Source organism: Schistocerca americana, chromosome 1 (genome assembly GCF_021461395.2).
Source record: "Schistocerca americana isolate TAMUIC-IGC-003095 chromosome 1, iqSchAmer2.1, whole genome shotgun sequence".
Classification (NCBI taxonomy): domain Eukaryota; kingdom Metazoa; phylum Arthropoda; class Insecta; order Orthoptera; family Acrididae; genus Schistocerca; species Schistocerca americana.
Window position 1 is genome coordinate 545,234,307 of NC_060119.1, and position 24,143 is coordinate 545,258,449.

The following is a 24,143-nucleotide window of genomic DNA, read 5'->3' on the forward strand; positions in this document are numbered from 1 at the left end:
TGGTGCATTACTAGCCCAGCGGCTAGTCGGGTGAGCAGATTTGATCAGGTGTTCCCTTAGCCATCCGCACCGCGGCTTTATATGTAAGAACGCTGCGTGAGGAAAAAAGACCCCAGTTCTCTCCAGACGCTGATTAGCGCACCACCTGTGCCGGGAGTCGCGTCGCGTCGCGTCGTGTCGGTATCGTTGATATAAACAGCCTCGGATGCAATAATAAGTTACTCGGGATACGCGTAACCATGAAATCGTTTTCGAGTGAAGTGTTAATTTTGGGATGACGTTAATGATCTATCTTTAGTTTGCGTATGTCGTATTTTCACGTGCCGCCGCAGGACAGACATTCTACCATTATTAGCGTGGCGTTTGATGAACATTATCATCAAATTATGGCGAGCATTCACTTAAACATTTAATTTGAACAGTTATAGTGGCATCAGCGCATTAGACTCTGAACTGCTCTGGTAGTTGGATTGTGTGGATTCTTTTTAGCCTGTGACTGTCAGAATATAGTGAACATTTTAGAGAGAATGGTTTTTGATTATGAATCCCAGACAATCTCCTAATTCCTCAGAGCTATAAGATGTAGCTATAAATGTATTTCTCAGATGAAGTGGGCACTAGGAATACCAATTACAGGCTTCACGTTTTGCTAATCACTTTCTGGTTGCCAATATTGTAGTTAGAGAGCCAGTGTTGAGAACGGCAAACAGCATAAATACAAAACATTTATTCTAAAAAATATCCACCCGCCGCCCCACATATGGTGCATCGGCCGGGAAAGAAACTGAGTAAAAGTGAAAGTGATTTTTAAATATTCGGATTCGGGAGTGAAATGCGACACGCAACTGAGTAACAGAACAGTGATAGTGTTACGTGTGCATGTAGACGACGCAATTGGATTAACAATGCATCTGGATTGACGGAGCTGGCACTGAGTCTAGCGGCGCTGCCGGCATCGCGAGAAGCCAGTTTTGTCTCATCGCAGTCGTCCGCCGGAGCAACCGGAGCCGCAGCTGCAGTTGCGGGCCACACAAACACACAGCAGCCGTCGAAGTGCCGTCTGCAGTTCAACGCGCCGCGTCGCATCAGTAATCCTGGTACGCTGCGCCGGCAACGCCATACGTCGTGCAGAAGGAACTAAGTTAAGTGAAAAGCTGTTACAATTTTTACTATCCTGCACTAAAAGACTGTCGGTGATGGAACCGCCAGAAGAAACTGAGGTTAAACTTAAATCAGAACCTATGTCTGTTGAGGGAACTGAAAATCCAGACAATGGTTCAAGTGTAAATATGCATGAAAATAGTAATGTTAAAGTGAAATATGAAGTATTGTCTCCTGACAGCAGTGTGAAAAGGGGCAATGATTCAATAATAGAGACCCCTGTAGTAAAGCAGAAATCAGAAATTGTTAATTTGTTGGATGATAGTTTCTCTGATGAATTAAAAAAGAAACAGTCATCAGAGATGGTAGAGTTTAAAAAGGAGAAGTTAGATATGACTGATCAATCAGAAGTTTCATTTAGTTTTGATGATTCTGGTGTTGGAGCTAGTTTTTCGTCACCTGAGTGTGATAAAAAGCCAGCTAGTGAGCAACCCAAAGATACTGAGGCTATTGATTTAAATGTAATATTACAAGCAATAGCTGCCAGTAATGCAAAAATGTCAGCCAGTAATGCTAGAATGACAGCTGAGTTAAAATCTGATATAATTGAGATAAATAACAGGATTGTGGCCAGCCAAACCAATTTTAATAAACGGTTTGAGGCAATGGACAATAAATTAGAATCCAACAAAGCTGAATTAGAAACTTCCTTCTAGACTGGCTGCAATAAGTTGAAAGAGGATCTGGACAGTTTAAATTATAAAACTGATTACAACCATGAGGATATTAAGAAAAAGGTTGCTCAACAGTTATCTGAGATGTATAAAACAGTAAAATCCGAAGTTGCTGAAGTTCGCAAAGGCTTCCAAATGGAAGATGCGAAGCTGGAGCACAAGTTAACAGAAAAGATCGAGGCGGAATCTGAACTGTGGTCAGATAGGTTTAAAGATTTTAATATAAAAGTAAACATATGTCAAGCAGAAGTAGATGCAATCAAAACTGATACTGCTCATATTGTGCAAAGAGTAGATAATGTTGAAATGAGAGTAGAAAATATTAGTGCTAACACTGAGAGTAAAGTAGCTTCAGTAACTTCTGGTAATGGTAGTATGCAACAAGTTGTAGCTGCAAACGCCGCTTTTATCGGCTGTCGGCAGTTCTTGCGGTTCGATCCAGATAAAAATATCCACCCGCTAGATTTCTGGAACGATTTTGAAGATGTGATTCCACCAACTTGGTCTGAACGAGAGAAAATCTCATTTATTAGAAGCCATTTAGCGGGTGACGCCATGCGTTGGTCAGCTGATGTTATATTGAAGTGTAAAACATTAGTGGAATTTAAAACAGCTTTCATTAATGAGTATTGGTCTAGCAATAAGCAAAATGAAGTGTTGAGAGAATTTTGGAGTGGAAAACGCTTCAATGCAGGCAAGGAATCTATTAAAGAGTTTGCCAGGTCATGGATCTCACGTTTGTCACATTTGGCCGAAAAGCTAAAACCTGAAATGATAATACTAGGTCTTGAAGCCAAACTGCCATGGTATTGGCAAACTAGAATTATATCTGCCCCTAGAGACAATCTGGATCGTTTCATTGAATATTTGGAACGTGTAGAGTGTGTGGCTGCCAATGAGGAGCAAGCATGTAGTAACAGAAATGCTAATAACACTAGTAGTAATTTTAAGAACGAGCAGAATGGCAATGTAAACATCAGAACAATAGGTGTTTGCCATCCTAAGAAAGGTAGGAATTGGAGAAATAATTACCAGAACCAACAATGGCATCCAAATGATAGTAATTTTGTTCCTAACAAAAATGTGTAAGTAAACAACAGTGTTGAAAGCAATGCTGTGCCAGTGAACTATAATGCAAATAAAGGTAACAGTAGTAGGCAGAGGCTGGAAAACTAGTTCCCGTCTATGAGGATACTGGCGCTCACCAGGCGGTTGCTTTTCCTAAGCCAGTAATTACAGTAATTAGTATGACAGATCAGAATACTCAAACTGAGGATTCGGATGATGGGTCGGTAGCATCCAATGATACTGCAGAAATATTAAACCACTCACAGTATTTGATAGATACCGCATTTGAGACACTTTCTAAGTGGGAAGAGAAAGAGAAGCCGCAGCAGTGTAACGGTAGGGAAGAGCTACAAAATACTGAATTGTCAGGTGAAGAAGCAGAAGAAATTCATGCTTATATTTACAATGAGGATGATGTGCTCTTATCTAAAGTGCCTGTGCAGGATGTTGATACTGTACTAATAGATTTAGAACAGGAGGTAAGTCAGAATGTAGAGGATAGCCTGTTGGGGGTCGATGAACCCAGTAGCTGTGACCAGTTGTCACTAGAGAAGGAACCCGTAGATAATAGTGAAAGTGGTTTAGCTGTAACTAGGGTTATGCCTGGTCTGGAAGCGCAGAATTGATCAGACTACAGTAATTTGGGTTGTGTTCAGCAAACTAAATGTAATGAAGTCGTGCGGTGTTTCGATTTAAAATTAATAGACCGACTGGAAAAGGCAGCTGAAAATGTAATTCAGGAAACCCCTACACACTTTGACCTAAATGTAATGAAGACAGATGTCAATCACTTTAGTTGGAGACAAATCCAAAAGGAACTATTGGATGAGTTTGAGGAACCACCTGTACAACCTAGAATAAGCCACCCTATAATAATAGTGAATATGTTGGGTAACAATGTTCGTTGTCTCTTAGACAGTGGAAGTGAGGTGAGTGTGATATCTCAGACCTCCTTTGATGCATTACCTGGTAAAGACGAGCTTACAGTAATCAGAACTAAGAATAATTGGTGCTACTGGCAAGGTGCCAAAAACGGTAAAGCAAGAAGTTTTACTGCCCTTTGATATTAATGGTAATTTAATTGATCATCCATGCTTAATTGTAAACAATCTCAGTATTGAGGTTTTAATTGGCATAGATTTCTTGCCGAAATATCAGAGTGTTGATGACTTTGAAAGAAGCCAGTTAAAATTGGTCTTGCTGATAACCGGAGTAATTATGGTACCTTTTACTGATAAACATGTAGTAACTAATGATGAAACTTGGGAGCTGCCTATACGAGTTCTGAAAAATAGGAGATATTGGGATGAAGGTGTTAATCTTAGTAAAAGTATAAGGCTTATTACAGAGGAAGCATCTCAACGAGTAGTGGAATTTGCCTTCCAGTACGCAAAAGCTGTACCCACCAGTTTTGAAATAGGTCAGTTAGTCCTTTTCAAAACCAAGAAAAAATCAAAGAAAATAAATGCAGAAACAAAGAAATTCATGTTCGTATACCAAGGACCTTTCAGGCTCATAGGAAAACCACATGCCAATGCATATAGGCTAGAGTACCCTAAGAGTAAAAAGCTATTCGGTCTCAGGAACGTGACCGACCTAAAGAAGTTCATAGGTAGTGAATGAATTCTGTAGAGAGGAGGTTGTTCTGTAACCTCTACACAGTGTGGCAGCTGTGCAGTCCCAGCTGTGTGAGATATTCTTTCCCATTTCAGATTTCACTCTCTCTTCATCTTTTCTATTCACCTAAAATTTCGACCTCTTCTTTCCAACACATTAAATTTTCCATTATGGTTATCAAGCCAATAATAAACTAATGAATTCTGTAGGGAGGAGGTTGTTCTGTAACCTCTACACAGTGTGGCAGCTGTGCAGTCCCAGCTGTGTGAGATCTTCTTTCCTTTTAAGGTCTCAATCATTCTTCATCTTTCCTATCCACCAAAGTTTCGACTCCTCCGTTGCAATACAAAAATTTTCCGTCATGGCTATCAAGCCATGAATTCTGTAACCATTCTATCCACCGATTAGTGAAGAAAATACCTAATGTGACAAACCTAATAACAGTGACATAAACAACAGAGAAGTATGATGTAATTAAGATACAAAGGTATTTGAGTAACAAGTATGTATAGACACCCTGGTAATATTATAAGTACAAAGTTGATGTTTTATTGGAAATGGTCCACCAACAGTAATTTAAAAAGATATACAAATTCGTGTACAAGCAGGATCTGAAGTGGCAGTGAAACCTATTGTATGCTGTAGAGCTAACTAATTAATAGTAAAAGAGATTGCTTAGTGTTATGAAAAATATGCAGATAAGTTGTAAGAATGAACTCACCTCGTGTAGCAAGGAATGGCAGTGTAATAGAATTGAACAGTGTTTGTGGCTGAGACGTGAAGGACACGTCCTTGAAATATTTATAAGGTTGGAGCTGGCCGTTATCTGGTGTAGTGTGTGACAGGACACACCTACATGTATTGAGGTTATGAGTTGGAGGCGTGAATGCGACCATAGGTACCCTTATGTTAGATGAGAGAGAGCAGCTCATGGTGTCCCATAGGTTTAAGGAATTTAGCATTACGCTCAGCCATAATTACTTAATGCACTTTAGTGGTAGGTCGAGAGAGACTACCTGTGGTTTCAGCATCCAATCAAGTGGAAATGGATTGCAACGTGAGCAAACTGATCAGCTGCGATACACTATAGATATGAAATAAATGTGCTATCCTATGCATTAATGTTAATAGAGTGAGTGTTAAATAAGTACATACACTAGCAACATAATTGAGTAACCTAATGGCAGATGTGAAACATTATTTATAGCTCAGCATAAATACACTTCGATGAAGTAAGTACATAATTGCAGATGTGGAACTGACACAGCAGCAAAAGACCAATAAGTGGATTTAGTAGTCAACTAAACGTAGTGTGTTTTGAACGCTCAGAACTGTATTATTACCACAAGTTACTCACATGTACAAAGAGGCTGAGAAGACAACTACTAATCAAATATACTCATACTATCTCTAAGAATAAGGTAATCAAAGATGAGTCAGCTAAGTAAATAAAATACAAATGTATCAAGAATGTACTGAGCATTGGTTCAGTGTTCTGGCCCAGAAATAATAAATTGAGATTAAATAGGATTTATGATTGTATGCCTTGAGCATAAATTTTCTCTAGTACGTGACTAACGGCGTTTTGAGCCATTTGTTTACCGATTTTATGACAGTTAAGTAACCACGAGAGTAAAATTGAAAAAGTTCTGTTAACTTTGTTCCAGCAACATATTGAAAGATAAAATGTATATATCCCCATTTAATTGTGACCCACTCTTAGATATTAAGTGAACAGAGTCTGAGGCAATCTTTTTGTTTGTTCTACAGGACAAACCAGATAACGGCAGCCTGGCAGCCGCGTGAAAGCGTGGAGTGTCATGATTTGTGAAATTTTCTTTCAGGTTTAGAAAAGACTGTTGTTGTTGTTGTTGTTGTTGTTGTTGTTGTGGTCTTCAGTCCGGAGACTGGTTTGATGCAGCTCTCCATGCTACTCTATCCTGTACAAGCTTCTTCATCTCCCAGTACCTAAGGCAGCCTACATCCTTCTGAATCTGCTTAGTGTATTCATCTCTTGGTCTCCCTCTACGATTTTTACCCTCCACGCTGCCCTCCAATACTAAATTGGTGATCCCTCGATGTCTCAGAACATGTCCCACCAACCGATCCCTTCTTCTAGTCAAGTTGTGCCACAAGCTCCTCTTCTCCCCAATTCTATTCAATATCTCCTCATTAGTTATGTGATCTACCCATCTAATCTACAGCATTCTTCTGTAGCATCACATTTCGAAAGCTTCTATTCTCTTCTTGTCCAAACTATTTATCGTCCATGTTTCACTTCCATACAAATACTTTCAGAAACGACTTCCTGACATTTAAATCTATACTCAATGTTGACAAATTTTTCTTCTTCAGAAACGCTTTCCTTGCCATTGCCAGTCTACATTTTATATCCTCTCTACTTCGACCATCATCAGTTATTTTGCTCCCCAAATAGCAAAACACCTTTACTACTTTAAGTGTCTCATTTCCTAATCTAATTCCCTCAGCATCACCCGACATAATTCGACTACATTCCATTATCCTCGTTTTGCTTTTGTTGATGTTCATCTTATACCCTCCTTTCAAGACACTGTCCATTCCATTCAACAGCTCTTCCAAGTCCTTTGCTGTCTCTGACAGAATTACTATGTCATTGGCGAACCTCAAAGTTTTCATTTCTTCTCCATGGATTTTAATACCTACTCCGAACTTTTCTTTTGTTTCCTTTATTGCTTGCTCAATATACAGATTGAATAACATCGGGGATAGGCTACAACCCTGTCTACTTCCCAACCACTGCTTCCCTTTCATATCCCTCGACTCTTATAACAGTCATCTGCTTTCTGTACAAATTGTAAATAGCCTTTCGCTTCCTGTGTTTTACCCCTGCCACCTTCAGAATTTGAAAGAGAGTATTCCAATCAACATTGTCAAAAGCTTTCTCTAAGTCTACAAATGCTAGAAACGTATGTTTGCCTTTCCTTAATCTTTCTTCTAAGATGAGTCGTAGGGTCAGTATTGCCTCACGTGTTCCAACATTTCTACGGAATCCAAACTGATCTTCCCCGAGGTCGGCTTCTATCAGTTTTTCCATTCGTCTGTAAAGAATTCACGTTAGTATTTTGCAGCTGTGACTTATTAAACTGATAGTTCGGTAATTTTCACATCTGTCAACACCTGCTTTCTTTGGGATTGGAATTATTATATTCTTCTTGAAGTCTGAGGGTATTTTGGCTGTCTCGTACATCTTACTCACCAGATGGTAAGAGTTTTGTCAGGACTGGCTCTCCCAAGGCCGTCAGTAGTTCTAATGGAATGTTGTCTACTCCCGGGGCCTTGTTTCGACTCAGATCTTTCAGTGCTCTGTCAAACTCTTCACGCAGTATCGTATCTCCCATTTCATTTTCATCTACATCCTCTTCCATTTCCATAATATTGTCCTCAAGTACATCGCCCTTGTATAGACCCTCTATATACTCCTTCCACCTTTCTGCTTTCCCTTCTTTGCTTAGAACTGGGTTTCCATCTGAGCTCTTGATAGTCATACAAGTGGTTCTCTTTTCTCCAAAGCTCTCTTTAATTTTCCTGTAGGCAGTACCTATCTTACTCCTAGTGAGATAAGCCTCTACATCCTTACATTTGTCCTCTAGCCATCCCTGCTGATTTCATTTTTGAGACGTTTGTATTCCTTTTTGCCAGCTTCATTTACTGCATTTTTATATTTTCTCCTTTCATCAATTAAATTCAATATTTCTTCTGTTACCCAAGGGTTTCTACTAGCCCTCATCTTTTTACCTATTTGATCCTCTGCTGCCTTCACTATTTCATCCCTCATAGCTACCCATTCTTCTTCTACTGTATTTCCTTTCCCCATTCCTGTCAATTGTTCTCTTATGCTCTCCCTGAAACTCTGTACAACCTCTGGTTCTTTCAGTTTATCCAGGTCCCATCTCCTTAAATTCCCTCCTTTTTGCAGTTTCTTCAGTTTTAATCTACATTTCACAACCAATAGGCTGTGGTCAGAGTCCATATCTGCCCCAGGATATAATTATCTGATTATGTATCATGAAGAACTGTGTTATTTTCTTTGAATTTGTGTATGAAAAATACTTACAGACAATTTAATGGATTTAAGACTTTCATAATTTTACATATTTTTATGTGTCTGTCTGTCTAAGGCAATATGTATGCCATAGTGTTTCATTGATTTTGCATAAATTTTGAGTGATAATGTTGCTCAAGAGGCAGTGAACATGCCAGCAATTTAAATAATTGAAGTAGGTAATAAGTTTTCTTTTAATATTTCTATATGTTTAGATTTCAATTTTAATTTTTCATAGGGAGTTAAGCTGTACTCTTGCTCCCCTTTTTGTAATTAATTTTTTTTCATTTACATTCAAAAAAATTAAGTAGAGGGTGATGTAGGGAAGCAGCCTACTCACGCCTTATAAAATTCACATCAGTCTTTCCATTGTGTGCCAGCCAGTCCGCTATAACTAGCTCTGACGTCATAAATCATTGGCGCAACAGAAAAGAGCTAGAAACTTAAAAATTTATATTTAGATTCCTTTTGCATAATAATTTAGTAGAAACAGTATTCTGGATCTCACAAATTAAAATTTTAGTTGAAATTCATGATTTTCTGGTTTTTATCCTAAAAATTAAGGAAGCAAGATAGATTAAGTAGGCGAATAAATAAAGCTAGGATGTTTAAATTTAAGTAGAAGGGAGATCCGCTATAATCATAAAGATGTGAGAAGTTTCAACTGAATAACTATAAAACTATGGCGATAGGGTATCTCCAAAGGGCAAGTTCAGAGCTCGTCTACTGCATGTAGTGTAATTAAATTCATTATCTCGCACAAAATATTTGACTTAGCCACATCAGACTTTTATTATGATTACTTACCTGTGTGCTGATTGCACATTTAAATTGAGAGCTTCATCGGCCATCAGCAAAGGAAGCAATGATTTATTCGATAACTTAAAGTGGTGCATTACTAGCCCAGCGGCTAGTCGGGTGAGCAGATTTGATCAGGTGTTCCCTTAGCCATCCGCACCGCGGCTTTATATGTAAGAACGCTGCGTGAGGAAAAAAGACCCCAGTTCTCTCCAGACGCTGATTAGCGCACCACCTGTGCCGGGAGTCGCGTCGCGTCGCGTCGTGTCGGTATCGTTGATATAAACAGCCTCGGATGCAGTAATAAGTTACTCGGGATACGCGTAACCATGAAATCGTTTTCGAGTGAAGTGTTAATTTTGGGATGACGTTAATGATCTATCTTTAGTTTGCGTATGTCGTATTTTCACGTGCCGCCGCAGGACAGACATTCTACCATTATTAGCGTGGCGTTTGATGAACATTATCATCAAATTATGGCGAGCATTCACTTAAACATTTAATTTGAACAGTTATAGTGGCATCAGCGCATTAGACTCTGAACTGCTCTGGTAGTTGGATTGTGTGGATTCTTTTTGGTCTGTGACTGTCAGAATATAGTGAACATTTTAGAGAGAATGGTTTTTGATTATGAATCCCAGACAATCTCCTAATTCCTCAGAGCTATAAGCTGTAGCTATAAATGTATTTCTCAGATGAAGTGGGCACTAGGAATACTAATTACAGGCTTCACGTTTTGCTAATCACTTTCTGGTTGCCAATATTGTAGTTAGAGAGCCAGTGTTGAGAACGGCAAACAGCATAAATACAAAACATTTATTCTAAAAAATATCCACCCGCCGCCCCACACAGCGATTGGCCTTCGGAATATTCAGGGCCCCGGCGATATTCCAGCGTTATCTTGAGCACATCACGTCGACAATCCCTTATTGTATTAATTACCTAGACGACATAATTGTCACAGCCCGCAACACGAAGGAACACTTGCACAACCTTCACACCCGCTTTCTCAAATTCAGGTCCGTGGGCTTGCGTTGCAACCTGCGTAAGTCAAACTTCTTCCAACCGTCTATTGAGTATGTGGGCTACACCATCTCTCGGCATGGCGTCCAGCCACTAGGACGTTTGGTCCAAGGTATCGTCGACCTTCCGCAGCCCGCTTCGCTGAAGGAGTTACAAGCTTTTTTAGGCAAGATTGCCTATTACCACCGGTTCATTCCCAGGGCTTCCACCATATCCCGCCCCCTGTACTGCCTTCTGCGCTTGGGTGTTCCTTTTGATTGGTCGCCTGCATGCGAGCGAGCGTTCACCTTGTTGAAGGGCCTCCTCACGTCAGGGCCTTGTTTGGCTACTTTTGACCCCCATAAGCCGTTGGTCCTGGCTACCGATTCTTCGCAGTATGGGGTGGGGGCAGTCCTTGCCCATCGCAACGTGGATGGTTCCGAGCAGCCACTGGCGTTTGTGTCTAAAAGTCTTAGTCCCGCGCAGGCCCATTACTCCAGGTGGAAAAAGAGGCTTTGGCCATTGTCTACGCTGTTACCAAGTTTCACCCTTTCTTGTATGGCACAAAGTTTCAGTTAATCACTGACCATAAGCTGTTACTATTGTTATTTGGCCCCAGCTCTCAGATTCTGGATAGGGCGGCCCACAGACTACAGTGCTGGGCCTTGTTCCTCTCTAAGTACCATTATGACATTCATTTTTGCCCTACCGGACAGCATGCCAACGCAGACACTCTTTCCCATCTTCCAGTGGGCCCGGATCCTCAGTTCGATCAAGAGGAGATTATGTGTTTTCATTTGCATGTGGCGTCCCGCCAAGCGGTTGATGGCTTCCCGATCACTAGTTCTAGAGTCGCCAGGGAAACGGCAGCTGGCCCGGTTCTCCGGCAAGTAGTTCGCCTCATTCAGCATGGGTGGTCATCCCGACCTCCAGGCTGGGCCTCGGATCCTCTTCGTAATTATTTTGTTCTGCGAGACTGCCTCTCCGTCTTGGAAGGAGTTCTCCTTCTGGCTACCAATGATACAGCTCCTCACTTGGTTGTTCCTGCAAGTTTGCGAAGGGAAGTCCTCACGTTATTACATGAGGGGCACTGGGGTGTTTCCTGTACTAAAACCTTGGCTCGCACACATGTGTACTGGCCCGGTATTGACAGAGAAATTGAGCACTTGGTGGCCGCCTGTTCCCAGTGTGCGAGCCAACAGGCATCTCCCAGGTCAGCGTTCTCTTCATAGCCGTCTGCAACCCAGGCATGGGAATGTGTTCACATTGACTTTGCGGGCCTGTTTCTCAATGGCTTTTGGCTCATTGTCATTGATGCTTATTCCCAGTTCCCATATGTGGTTCGCTGCTCCTCAACCACTTCAAAAGTCGCAATCCAGGCTCTAGCAAAAATCTTTTCTTTGGAAGGTCTGCCAGTCACCCTGGTCTTGGACAATGGACCTCAGTCTATTTCGCAGACCTTCCAAAATTTTTGTAGGCGCTTCGGTATTCGGCATTTTTGCTCTCCCCCCTTTCATCCACAATCGAATGGGGAAGCCGAGCGCATGGTGTGCACATTTAAGACGCAGATGAAAAAGTATGTGCACGAATTTCCTGCGGAGGAGGCGTTGACTTTTTCCTGACTGCATACCAGACCACACCAATGGGAGAACGCAGCCCCACAGAGCTCCTCCACAGGCGCCAACCTAGGACTCTGCTGCGCCTCCTCCGGCCTGGTCCTCGCCAGTCTTCGCAAAACGGAGTACCTGGCTTTCCACCGGGTATGTCGGTCTGGGCACATGGGTTTGGTCGCAATCTACATTGGATACCGGCAGTGGTCCTGCGCCGCAATGGCTGCCGGCTCTATACCTTGCAGGCAGGGGACCGGGAGGCACATCATCACCAAAATCAGCTACGTCCACGTTTGGGCAGCCACCCTCCGACTCCTCGGGCACCGGCTTCCCCACTGACGGCACCTGTGTTGGTTTCTCAGGGGATGCTACCGCCCCTCCCCCCTGTGACTCAGCCGCACTGCGATGGTTCTCAGCCTTGTCAGCCTCCAGTAGCTCTAGCAACAGCAGCGCCATCGTTAGAGATGCCCCAGCGAGAGCCGGCCCCCTTGCAGGCCCAGTTCCTCAGGAGGCAGGTTCACCTGTGGTCGTCCCTTCCCCATCGTCCCCGCCACTGGGTCTTGTCCCTCCCGAGGTGGACCAGGATCCGGAGTTCGACGGCTTGTCTCCCGTTCTGTCCCGGGCTCCGGTGGTGGGACGATGGGGGCCTCTTCGTGTGGGGTCACTTCCAGCCGTACTCGAAGGTTCTGGCTCGAGGGTTGGCAGATCCCCTCGACTCCAGCCTTCCGATGGACGTGGAGGTCATCGTTCCTGCACGACGCTCCACTTTCTGATGCAGTGGATCACAGTGGCTTCACTCCCTGAAGGGGGAGGAGTGCAATAGCTACCAGAAAGATCGCGGGAGGCGCACATCAGCACAGCGCGTCACAGACGGTAGTTGCCGCAAGTAGAGTCCCGTCCACCAGAGGGCACGCGGGAATTCGGCCGTGACCTCCGCTGGCGGAACAACAACAACAACTCAGGCAGCACGGGCCGTGCCCAGTCAGTTCACATCGGGCATGCCTAGGAGACAGTTCCCGGTCTACGCTATGTGAAGTGCGGCAGAAAACGTGAACCGTGTTACTACACGGCATTTCAGCTTGGGCACACCCCATTGTACTGTGTACACCACAATACTGTTACCTATTTTCAAACGAATTCTTTTAATTAAAGAAAGAAAAAAAAAAAAGATCACAACCAGGTCCCACTGCACTTGATACCGTCATGGAAACAAGTATAGTATCTTAAGCACACTCCATCAGTTGATAATAGGCAAATCTCACCTCCATCTCCTCATTCCTTTCCCTCTGATACTCACAAACCATCTGGGAATCATATTATGTTTCAACTGTCAATAGCAGTGTAAAGCCTATCTGATGTGACCAATCAATAAAATTGCTATGTATTAAGGTTCTTCCCAGTTATCTTCAGTGCTTCCTCTCAAACAACAAAGTTCCTTTTTGCTGCTCTATTGCAGAACAACAGTATATAATTACACCAACCCAAAACAATGTTTAGAATTTGCTCTTTGTCCATATGTGAATTTCAGTCTCAAAAATGTAAGTGTGAGCTAATTAAGTGCACTTCAAATATTGCTACATTCTATTGGAAGCAGACTCTCATAGGTCACAAATGTAACAATCCAAGACACTTTTTTATTGAAATTAAAGTGAAGTTGTATAAGTTCCAAACCAACTTACCAATCTCTTGTGTATCATGTGAAGTAGTTGCTTCCATTACTGTCACCACTCCTTTTCCAAGCTGATTGTTTGCCCACAGTCTAAATATATATGTAGTATTTGGCTTCAAATGATAAACATCAACTTGCCTCTGAAAAAACAAATCCATAGCATCACTTGCCTGTTTACAAGAGGAAGCAGCTGGTGGAGAAAGAGGAGAAATACTGCACTCATGCAATGTGCTAAACACTAGAAAAAATAATTAGACTTAAGATAACTTTGAGAGTGAAACTTCAATGCCATTGTTAAATTTATTTAGAAGTCACGACAACTACCAGCTGTAGCACAGTAGTAACAAAAGGCAGATTAAGTGCAAATTTTTTTACATACAACACTGTTTATATTTTATAGTTGTTGTCCTGCTGAAAATACAGTATTGCTTGTTTCATTTTGTGTTCTGCCATGGAAAGATAATTTGTTGATTCATTCTCATACTGGATTACTCTCACAATGTTATATATGGAGCATATTTAGCTCCTTTGAAAACAGTTATTGTGTTAAACCACATTAATGATACTAATTTGTGCTCATTACTGCACCTGTAGCACTTCATGTCAGGTGTAAAATAAAAATTCCACCTTCAGCTGCCTATATTACAAAATTTGGAGGGAACTTCATAATCTTTGGGCAAAAGTTACTGCTTATTGTGTACAGATATATTCTGTCACTTTACATGGCTTTAATGACAAGTCATTTCAATTTGGTCTCGTGGAATGGAATCAGTTCCTGGCAAAGAAACAACTGGAAATAAAATTCAATTCACAACCATACTATGTTTTTATGATCCTTTTGACAACACCCACACATATAGAGGTCACTGGCATAAATTGGCTGTAATTTTTACCAGGTCAGTAAACATTTTCATCTGGATATCACCACTGAAAAAATATGCCTTCCAAGTTCATAAATTGTGATGTACACAACTCAACTACATATACATTCTGTTCTAGTAGATGTAACCATCAAACTGAGGATAAAAATCAAAAGAAAGAAATAGAATGGTTTGTTGAAGAGGATGATAAGATGGCATGTTGTTCATCAAAACAGTAAAGACACAATGTAAACAAAAACTGAATAAAAGTTATTTTATTCAGAGTTTCCAATACTGCCATTTATTCTTTTGCCCGTGTGACATGTTATGCTGTACTAGGTTTTAGTTTTAGGTAAAGTGAATTCAAAGTAATTACTACTACTCCATGTTACACTAAGTGCAGGGTAGCTAAATTAAAACTGGCCTGAAAAACATTTAGTGGTACATCATGACAATATAATCTAAACAATAATGAGGTTATGTATCAACATCAATGGTAGTCATTTGAAGCATATTCCGTAAAGAGTAGTTTTCCTGTTTGCTGACTATAATTTCATGCCAGATTTATACTGACTAACTTGAATTAAATTTAGGCTGCAATTGATCTTCAGCATGGAAGAGGAAAAGAACAGCTGAATTTTTTTGCCAGCTCATTTTTTTTTTTTTGGGTGAAAATGTTTTGAACAAGCAAACAGTGGTCAAATGGTGTTGCATTTAAAAAATGTCAGTAACGATATTCAGAAGTATCAAAGAAGGGAGTGCCACCTGTAGCCCTGACAACAAAACTTGTTCAAAACATACACACTAACAGATGAGAAACTGCGGCCAACGTCCAGATGTGTCAAAAATGGTTCATTAAATGGATAGACATGCTGCGTTAGCAGAAAATGTGTGTACATAAGGTGCCAGACATAATTGTACACTGCTACAATAACTTGGGCTTTTCAAGCAGCCAATACATCATGAAAAGCTGAAATTTCACATACTGGTTGAAGCTCAAAAATGAAATTCACTAGCTATCATACCAGCATTTATGCAGAAGAAAATCTGTTTGACTACACTGTAGTAACATATACCTAGATCACTAAACTCCTGAACAAAAGTGACAATCATTAGAATGATTCCACTCTCGAAATATTAAGGAACAATTTCCATACCTCAATATCATGCAAATGAATTAATCATGATAATCATTTTTTGAGACAGGAAAATCAGTTCTTAAGAAATACTTGGCTATGGGGTACAATATGATGATGATGTCTACTCTGAGACATTACAAAACTGTATTTTGTGACTGCACCCATGTGTACACTGTGTGTGACACCAAGGAACTACCTTCAGATGGGAAGTATACACACACTATTGTACAATCCAAAACATACACAATGATCATTTCTCCACTTATTTCAATGTTGAAGGAAGACTTGCAGGGAAAAACTTTTGCTGATGACGAGGTTCAAGAGGCAGTGGATGAAAGAATATGAAAAGCACTTCTAACAGTGGGATAAAAAAGATCACAATCAGGGTCTCATAACAACAGGAATCAGTGCTGATTGCAAAGAGAAATAAATAAAAATGTTCCCAGCATGTATCAAGTTAAAATTAATGCATCAGAAATGATTTCTGCTGATTGCATCTTAGCATTCTCGTTTCTCTGTAACTCTCGTACAAATACTCTAGCTTCTAAACTCTCTTGTACTGTACATTAAAGATGTATGGTATCATTGGCTGGGAGACCCCAAGGGTTAGAGCTTGCACAGGATTACTTGGCTGGTCCACAGAAGCACATCCTCACTCTCCGTGCTGGGTGAGTCCACCCCTGTGTTCCAAATGGATGGCTGCCTCAGTTGGTTATCGGTTACAGAGCTATGAGCTTCAGCTGTTACGAAAGAGACATTCTCTGGCATGGAGTAACATACTGGATTTTTCTTTAAACTTGAGACGAGATCTATACCTGCCACCAATCTTGAGGAAACTGACTGTATGAAATGCACTCATTTCTGGTCATGTGCTCAAATGAGAGAGGAGGTGAAATATTCATATCATCCTTCAGATCTCATACATGGTTCGAAATATTGCAAAGAATTTTTGGCAAATGATTGCATGAAAAGCGGAGGGTATTAAGTTATATATCCATCATGTGAAACTTTATTATCTACTGTGATATACGAGTGACTAGAGATTTTTTTCAACGAAATAATGTAATGCTTTGATGGGCTATCGATATCTGGCGAAATGAGAATTAGTATGGATTTTGTAACACCATAAATGAAGCAATCACACTCTTATTTGTATACAAAGCACGAGCTTTTCTTAAGTTACTGATCTTCATTTGTCTTTGACAGTTTTATTAATAGTAGACTGTTGCAGGATTCTGTTGCAACTGCATTAGCATGTCAGTGAGGTGAAACTTTGTAAACACTGTTTTGTTTTGGGAAAAGAAGCTAATTTTAACATGGCAACATGAAAAAGAAAATAAGGTGAACAAGATAGGTGAAAATAAATTGCTCTCTCTGATCGAATTTCAGCATGATCCTGTACCCATTGTGGTTTTAATAATAAATGGTCGGCTTGTTGGATTATTTATCGTACTGGCTTAACCTGTTAATACGATCATTTTCAGTCTCACTAGCTGTAGCTCACAAGTTCTGTGAGGTACGTGTTTGCACAAAGGCTTTTGCTGTAGAGCAACACCTCCACTACCGCGCTGTCCTGTCCGCTAGGGAGCCCCCACCACTACTGGTGTCCCCTCCCCTACCACGCCTTCTGCGCAACTAGTGGCCAAGTAATATTGTATGCATTCTAGGTTCAGACAGCTAACTTGAAAATGACACCATTCCTTCACAAAGTGTGAGAGTCGTGTCTGTTGAGTGTAGGTGACTGATTCGAGTATGTACGGAGTAGTATTTGTGTTGCTGATGACAGAGAGAGAGATGACATGGTGAAACCCAGTGCCAACACACAGCCAAATAGTATCAACAAGACCGTCTGTTGGATGGTTCACCATCAGCAGTATTACACACCATCTATTCATGAGACACTGTGGGGAGAAATTGAACACAGGACAGTGATAGAAAGCCACTAACTCCATGTCACCATGTCCTTCCCTTGCCAAGTCAGATAAAAGTGATGAAAATTTCTTCCACCACCAGGATTTGAACCACCTACTTCTAAGTAACGTGTCATCACACACATTTTGGGTCCATGCTTCTGAGTGATTAGTCCTTTCCATACTATTCTTGCAATTCTTTTAATCTCCTTCTCTGGTCTTTACTTCTGTTAAGCAGCTACCATACATTTATTTAATAACTTTTGCATTTCTATCACTTCTGTTTGAACTGCTTGCATTTTAAATATTGGTAAATAGCCATTTTTCTTCTATTATGCGTGGTTTGAAAGGCCTTTGTTTTTATTTACAGTGTTGGACAAAATATCAATGCCTTTTCTTTGTCCCCTACCCTACATCTGACAACTACCTTCAGGATCTCTAGATAATGATATAAATGAAACCTTGCAGGGTTATCAGCCTAGTCATGCATTTCAATTATTTTCCCGCTTGTCACTTTCAGGCATTGTGGCAATATGATGCCATGACTAGACTGATAACCCAAGAAGATTTCATCAATTAAATCCACTGAGAAAACCTGCATTTCTATAAGAGCAGGACATGCCTGGATAATGTGATTAACCTACACAACACTTTTAGATTACTTTCTTTGCTGGTTTGTTTTGTGCACAACTCCATTTGTAACAGGGGCATACTGACAATGACCAGAACAAATCAACAGTAACTATTACTGGAGTTGTTGTGAGTGGATGTGTTTAGGGGCCCATGTGTTGTGGTTATCATTTCCAGTCTGTAATTTTCATTATTGCAATAAACAAATATATCTAGACTACCTACAGGAACAACTTTATTCTTTCCAGACCACATAAACAAATGTGATAAACATGTACCTCAGAAACACCAAATACGTAGTATCTGAGGTGCAATTCCTTTTTGTGAATTCAAGAAGCAAACAATTGGGTAATTTTAGATATAGCTTCTATGAAGCTACAGAAACTGATTAACAAAAATTAATCACAAAAATGTTCAAGCCACTTCTTATTAATAATTTATGACTACTTCCTCTTGAACTATGTTCAGCCAAAATATATATCATGATATGTCAATAATGGCCACTGACAAAACAGTACCTTATATTAGACACTAATCAGCTGTGTAAAGTAACTGACTTAAATGTTCAAGGTGAGGGAATACCAAAGATGAAAAAGTAGCACACACTAAGTAGTAAACAACTGTTTAAAGTAAACAACTTGTCTATTTCAGTATGAGTTTTCAAGCAGAGTAGGTTACTTCTTTGTTGAAAACAAGTTGCAGCATATGTTAAATTAAAAAGTATATGTTTCCTGTACATTAACTTAAAAATCTGTGGTGTAGTACAGTGCAATTTTCAACAGGCACAATCATTATGTGCTAACACTATTTCTTCCATTAATAAATCACTGTGCTCACTACAGTGCACAACTTCTGTTTTCTTCTGTCTGCACAAGACAAATACTCACAAGTGACTCGGAAACTTACATTTAATTTTAGGACTAATGTTCCTGCATCACATCTATATGTTTAAGTCTCTTGAATATTCTGACAGATTGTTTCACCTATGCTGTTAAATTATCAGCACAAGATTTTCTTTATTTTTGAATTATAGTGCTATGTGGCAATAAAGTAAATTAATCTGGCAGAAACGAGATGAATTTCAAGGTATATAGGTATTCTAATAACATGCACATGCCAATAAAACACTGTACTTAAAACCACATTGTGAAACTTACATAGACCTGGCAGTAAACTGCAACTGATACCTTGAAACTGACAGAAAAGGATCACAGATATTTTGGGAAATAACTCTCATCAACAAATTATTTATAGTTTTATTCATAACTTGCCTACAGACTGAGTTTAGTGCAAAAACAAAAAAACTGTCTTCAAACGCCGTTTTTAGGAAGTTGTGAGATTCTCACTCATCTGCCAAATTAAATCATCTATAATGAAGCAAAAACAATGCAACCATTTCCATCAAATAGACAATATAAATTTTGTTAATTTCATGACAAATTTTTGGAAGGAAAATCAGTGTCTATTAACTAATTTTTCTGTCGTTTTAACCCCACTTTGGCCAGCTACCTAGTAAATATTTGGCGATGAAACACCTAGAGAAATTTCAGGACTAGCTGTACGTAGGAACCCTATAGTTCTCTGTAAATCTGCATAAAACAATAAATGAAATGAAATTCTTGAAACAAACATTCTTCAGAGCAGACAGATGATTAGCTAGGGCCCATCATCTTGGACTTCCAAAAGGTGTTCAACACTGTACTGCATCATCAACTACTAACAAATATATAATCATGTGAAGTATGGTATCTTTGAAGATACGCAACTGAGTATTTGACTACACACCCAGTTCATTATAATGGATAGAGAACTTTCAAAATAAACTTAAGTAACATCGGGTATGTCCCATGGAAATGTAAGAGCATTTTCAATCTCTCTCTCTCTCTCTCTCTCTCTCTCTCTCTCTCTCTACAGATGATTCACAAGGAAAACAACAAATATTAAGACAAATAGTATCAATAACTCTGAACGGAAAACATCGGATAAATATATGTTCCATTAGCAACTGTTTCCAAGGTACCAGTATTTGAAACTGTCACAAACGAGGACACTGGGGTTGTCAGTAAATTAACAGATTACTACTTCAGGGGCTACACAAAGTTGTACATATCATTTACACCATGCCACAGATTAACTGATCAACAATGAAAATTACAGTTAAGCTGTACTCTTGGATTTTCACCTGTACATGTGGGCAGAGGCACGTTGTGTTGATTTATTTGTTAGAAGGTGACGATTGAGTGATTTATTGGTATGGTAAATGTGTGGAATTATTTCATCCACAGCAATTACCCAGAGACAATACTCTTGCCTCCTTGCTCTAAAGGCTTTGATAACTGGTGGTATGATTGCAAGAACTGATCATTATTATGCACCAAATGCACTATAAGTGAGAGAGAGGGGGGGGGGGCAAGAGAGAGAGAGAGAGAGAGAGAGAGAGAGAGAGAGAGAGAGGGGGGGGGGGTGGAGGGGAGAGGGGGGGAAGGAGAGGGGGGAGAGGGAGAGAGAGGGGGAGGGAGGGGGAAGGGGGGAGGGAGGGGGAAGGGGAGGGAGGGGGAGGGAGGGGGAAGGGGGGAGGGAGGGGGAAGGGGGGAGGGAGGGGGAAGGGGGGAGGGAGGGAAGAGGGAGGGAAAGACTGCTTTACACACCGTTTACAGGTGAGCCACAGTTCTTGTCGAAACACCAATACTTCTTAACCTCTGTCATTTATGAAGGGAAAAACTTCTAGCCTATAAGTACCACTATATTCTACTGGTCATGTTACACCATACGGCAGAGGATACTTCTCCCATTCCTTGTTTCAATCATAAATTGTGCATGGTAAGAACAATTGTCAGTGAGCCTATGTATGAGCTCTAGTTTCTCTGATACTCTCATCATGGTTAATTTGTCAAATGTACGAAGAAGGAAGTAGTACGTTGCCCAACTCTTCTTGGAATGTATGCGCACAGAATTTCAACAGTAAATCTCTCGTAATGCACAAAACCTCTCTTGTAGCATCTGCCACTACATGTTGTTGAGTATCTCTGTAATCCTCTCGTGCTTACTAAACAAGCATACAGCCTATCAGAGCAGAAGCAAACCACTTGTGAGTACAACCATGCTGCATATAATTTTGCTGTTTCATTGCTGGCCAACATGAAAATTATTACATCTTCTTGATATTTGAGCTCTGCCATTATAGGTAAAATTATAGATTTTTCAACAGCTGTCTCTGTTACTATCATCAAGAATAAACCTACTGAGTGTTCAGGTGCCATGTCTGAAGGGAGAAGCTAGAAGCTTTTCACCTTGCATTCCCATAGGTATATCTCCGAGCATCCTCTGAAAGGTTCCAGAAACTGCTGCCTTACCTATATACAGTAAATAGGGCACATAACCAACAAGGGCAACTTGTAGTTTTACTTGACAATGATGCTAGAAACAGCTTTTAAAAGTTACAGAATTTTATTTGAAATGACTTGGTTTGAATACCAAAAAGCTTTTATTTAAAAATGACTAACAGCTGCTTCTCAACTATACCATCAAGATCAGCTGGAGACTGCTGCTTCCTATCTTCAACTTGCCCCCTTGCAAGTCATCTGTCTCTACCCTTTTGTCTTGTCCCAATCAATTACACACATCCAGAATTTCTACCTCTCCCTACTTTTCCCACCTCCCTCTTTCCCCCAGGATTTTTCCCTATTGGCATCCACTCATTTCTACAGTATTCCCCCTTCCTTGCCCCACACCAAAAATTCCTGTGTGCATGCCTGCTAGTGTCATCATCCTTCTCATCTGCCTCCTGCGCAAACAAACCTGTCTCTGAATTTCCTCTTGTTTAGTGAAGGGATTTAATCAAGGGATTCAAAAGGGAAGGGTGCGGAGGAGGGGTGAGGGAGGAGGGGTGGGGGTGGGGGGAGGGGTTGGGAATGCCTGGATGAACAGTATAGAAATTTGAACGCTAGACAACAATAATCGTGTCATATCTGGCTAGCTGCTTCACAATCCAGGCCATCTGGATCCTCATCTCCACCACCACTTCTGAAATGTGCAGATGGGAGTTATCCTTAAACATATTCTCCACTCCCGAACTTATCCTGGCCTTGACCTATGGTAACCTACTGTCCCCACACCCTACAGTTTCCATCCCCTCTGTCCTATCACCTCCTTTATTCATGTCCACTCACCCTCATTGTGCATCATCCTCTGCCAATGCACATGCTTGTTTTTCCCCTTGCCTGTCCTCTCCTCCCCCCCCCCCCCTTCCCCACCGCCTCCTTATGATGCACCTGGTGGCAGACTCATCATGCCACCACCAGATAGCGCTCTTCTCCCCACCTATCGCCCCCCCCCCCCGCCCCCTCCCCACCATGTACCCAGCTGAAAACTATCTTTACTGGAGGCAACAGATTACCAAAGTTGAAAGAAACACTTTGAGGCAGTGATGTTGAATTAGGATTCACTGAAAATTGTATAAAATCATCCAATGAAAATTCTCACATGTAATTTCCATTATTCACAACACTGTTTCTCTATATTCTTACTGTGAACAAAGTACTTGACTCATTTCTCGCTGACATTGTTTTAATGATAATGAATGACAAATTTTACAGTAATTGCCAAGGCACCAAAGACCAAAAAATGTCAACAAAAGGAAAAATTTGTGTAGTCCCATATTTTTGTACAGTGGTAGCAGAGTGTGTCATGAACAACATAACCAGTGGTATGTGAACATAGGGGAAAGGTGGGGGCATGAAAGTAACTTGTTTAGGCTTTTAATGAATACATCGAAAACCACAACTTATGGCGAAAATTTTTTCCAGTACAAAATTAAACTTCCTAAAATAGATTGTTGAATACTGTTTCAATTGTATAACACTGATGTTTATTATTAAATAACTTGATAAAAACCAACATTAAATTATTCTAGCACATCTAAGTGCAGTTGAACATTATTATGGGATAACTGTGTTCTGGGAGGGTAACAGGGTGGAAATGCAGGGGTGGAGTTTCGAAGTATGAGGGAAGCTAGATTCCCAGATTGTGATTATACACTTTCCTACCTCATAGGTCTGCAAAATGAAAAGGGGCAGGCAATTTCCCTTTCTCTCTAAAGCACATTGTCAAAAAGGCAACTACAGGGTATTTCACGAAGTTATACCAACCCTTCTGCAGCTCGTCTTATAAATCACAGGTGGCACATTATGCAGACATGCCTTTGGGTGTTTGCTTTTCACAAAGTGTGGTCCTGCCCACTCAGCAGCCTTAGTTTCTCTGGCCACCGAGGGTGATGTGAGGCCAAAGCCAGAAGTTGCAGTGTTGATAAGTGTAATCAGCTCTATAAGCAGTGGCATATCTGGTCTCACTGCCAATCTGAATCGGACTGGGTTGCTGCACAGGCAACTGCACTGGATGGTGCTACTGAATCACGATGCACAACAGATGCTGTCGACATGTGCGTCATTGCGCTACTGTTTTCATGAGCGTTATTAACGTACAAACAAAGAGTGGCACTAGAGTGGTTGTTGCAAAAACGAAACTGCATTAAGTCACCAATACTTCTACTCTTGATGGAGCATGTGTATTTATAGGACATAATTGTAATTTTAGTACTCTAAATAATGAAAGCTTCAGTCATAGTAATAGTTGGTTTACTGTTGCTGTTGAATAATCTGGTAGTAGTGCTCCTGCCACTGCTGGGTTGCACGGTTTTGATTCCTAATGTGACTGCTTGTCATATCTATCATATTGGTGAGACAGTTAATAAGGATCTGGGTTAGGTCTTGTTACTATTCTGGTAAGCCCTTAACTCTCCACACTCATAGGAGACGCAGTGTAGAGAGTACTAAAGGTGTATTTGATTGGTGTAAGGGCCACGGATGTTGTGAAAATGAGTTCTGAAAGTTTATTTATTTGGTTTAAAGGCCATGGATGTTGTG

General features: G+C 40.7%; 1 protein-coding gene across 5 annotated transcripts in view; it reads right to left on the bottom strand.

Moving 5' to 3' along the window:
• Positions 1–24,143, bottom strand: part of LOC124605800 (protein turtle homolog A) — a 113,845-nt gene that overhangs the window by 71,452 nt on the left and 18,250 nt on the right. For all 5 annotated transcript variants that reach the window (XM_047137719.1, XM_047137729.1, XM_047137737.1 and 2 more), the window contains exon 4: positions 13,694–13,823. In XM_047137719.1, the coding sequence (XP_046993675.1) occupies positions 13,694–13,823 (130 nt within the window). The remainder of the gene's footprint in view (positions 1–13,693; positions 13,824–24,143) is intronic.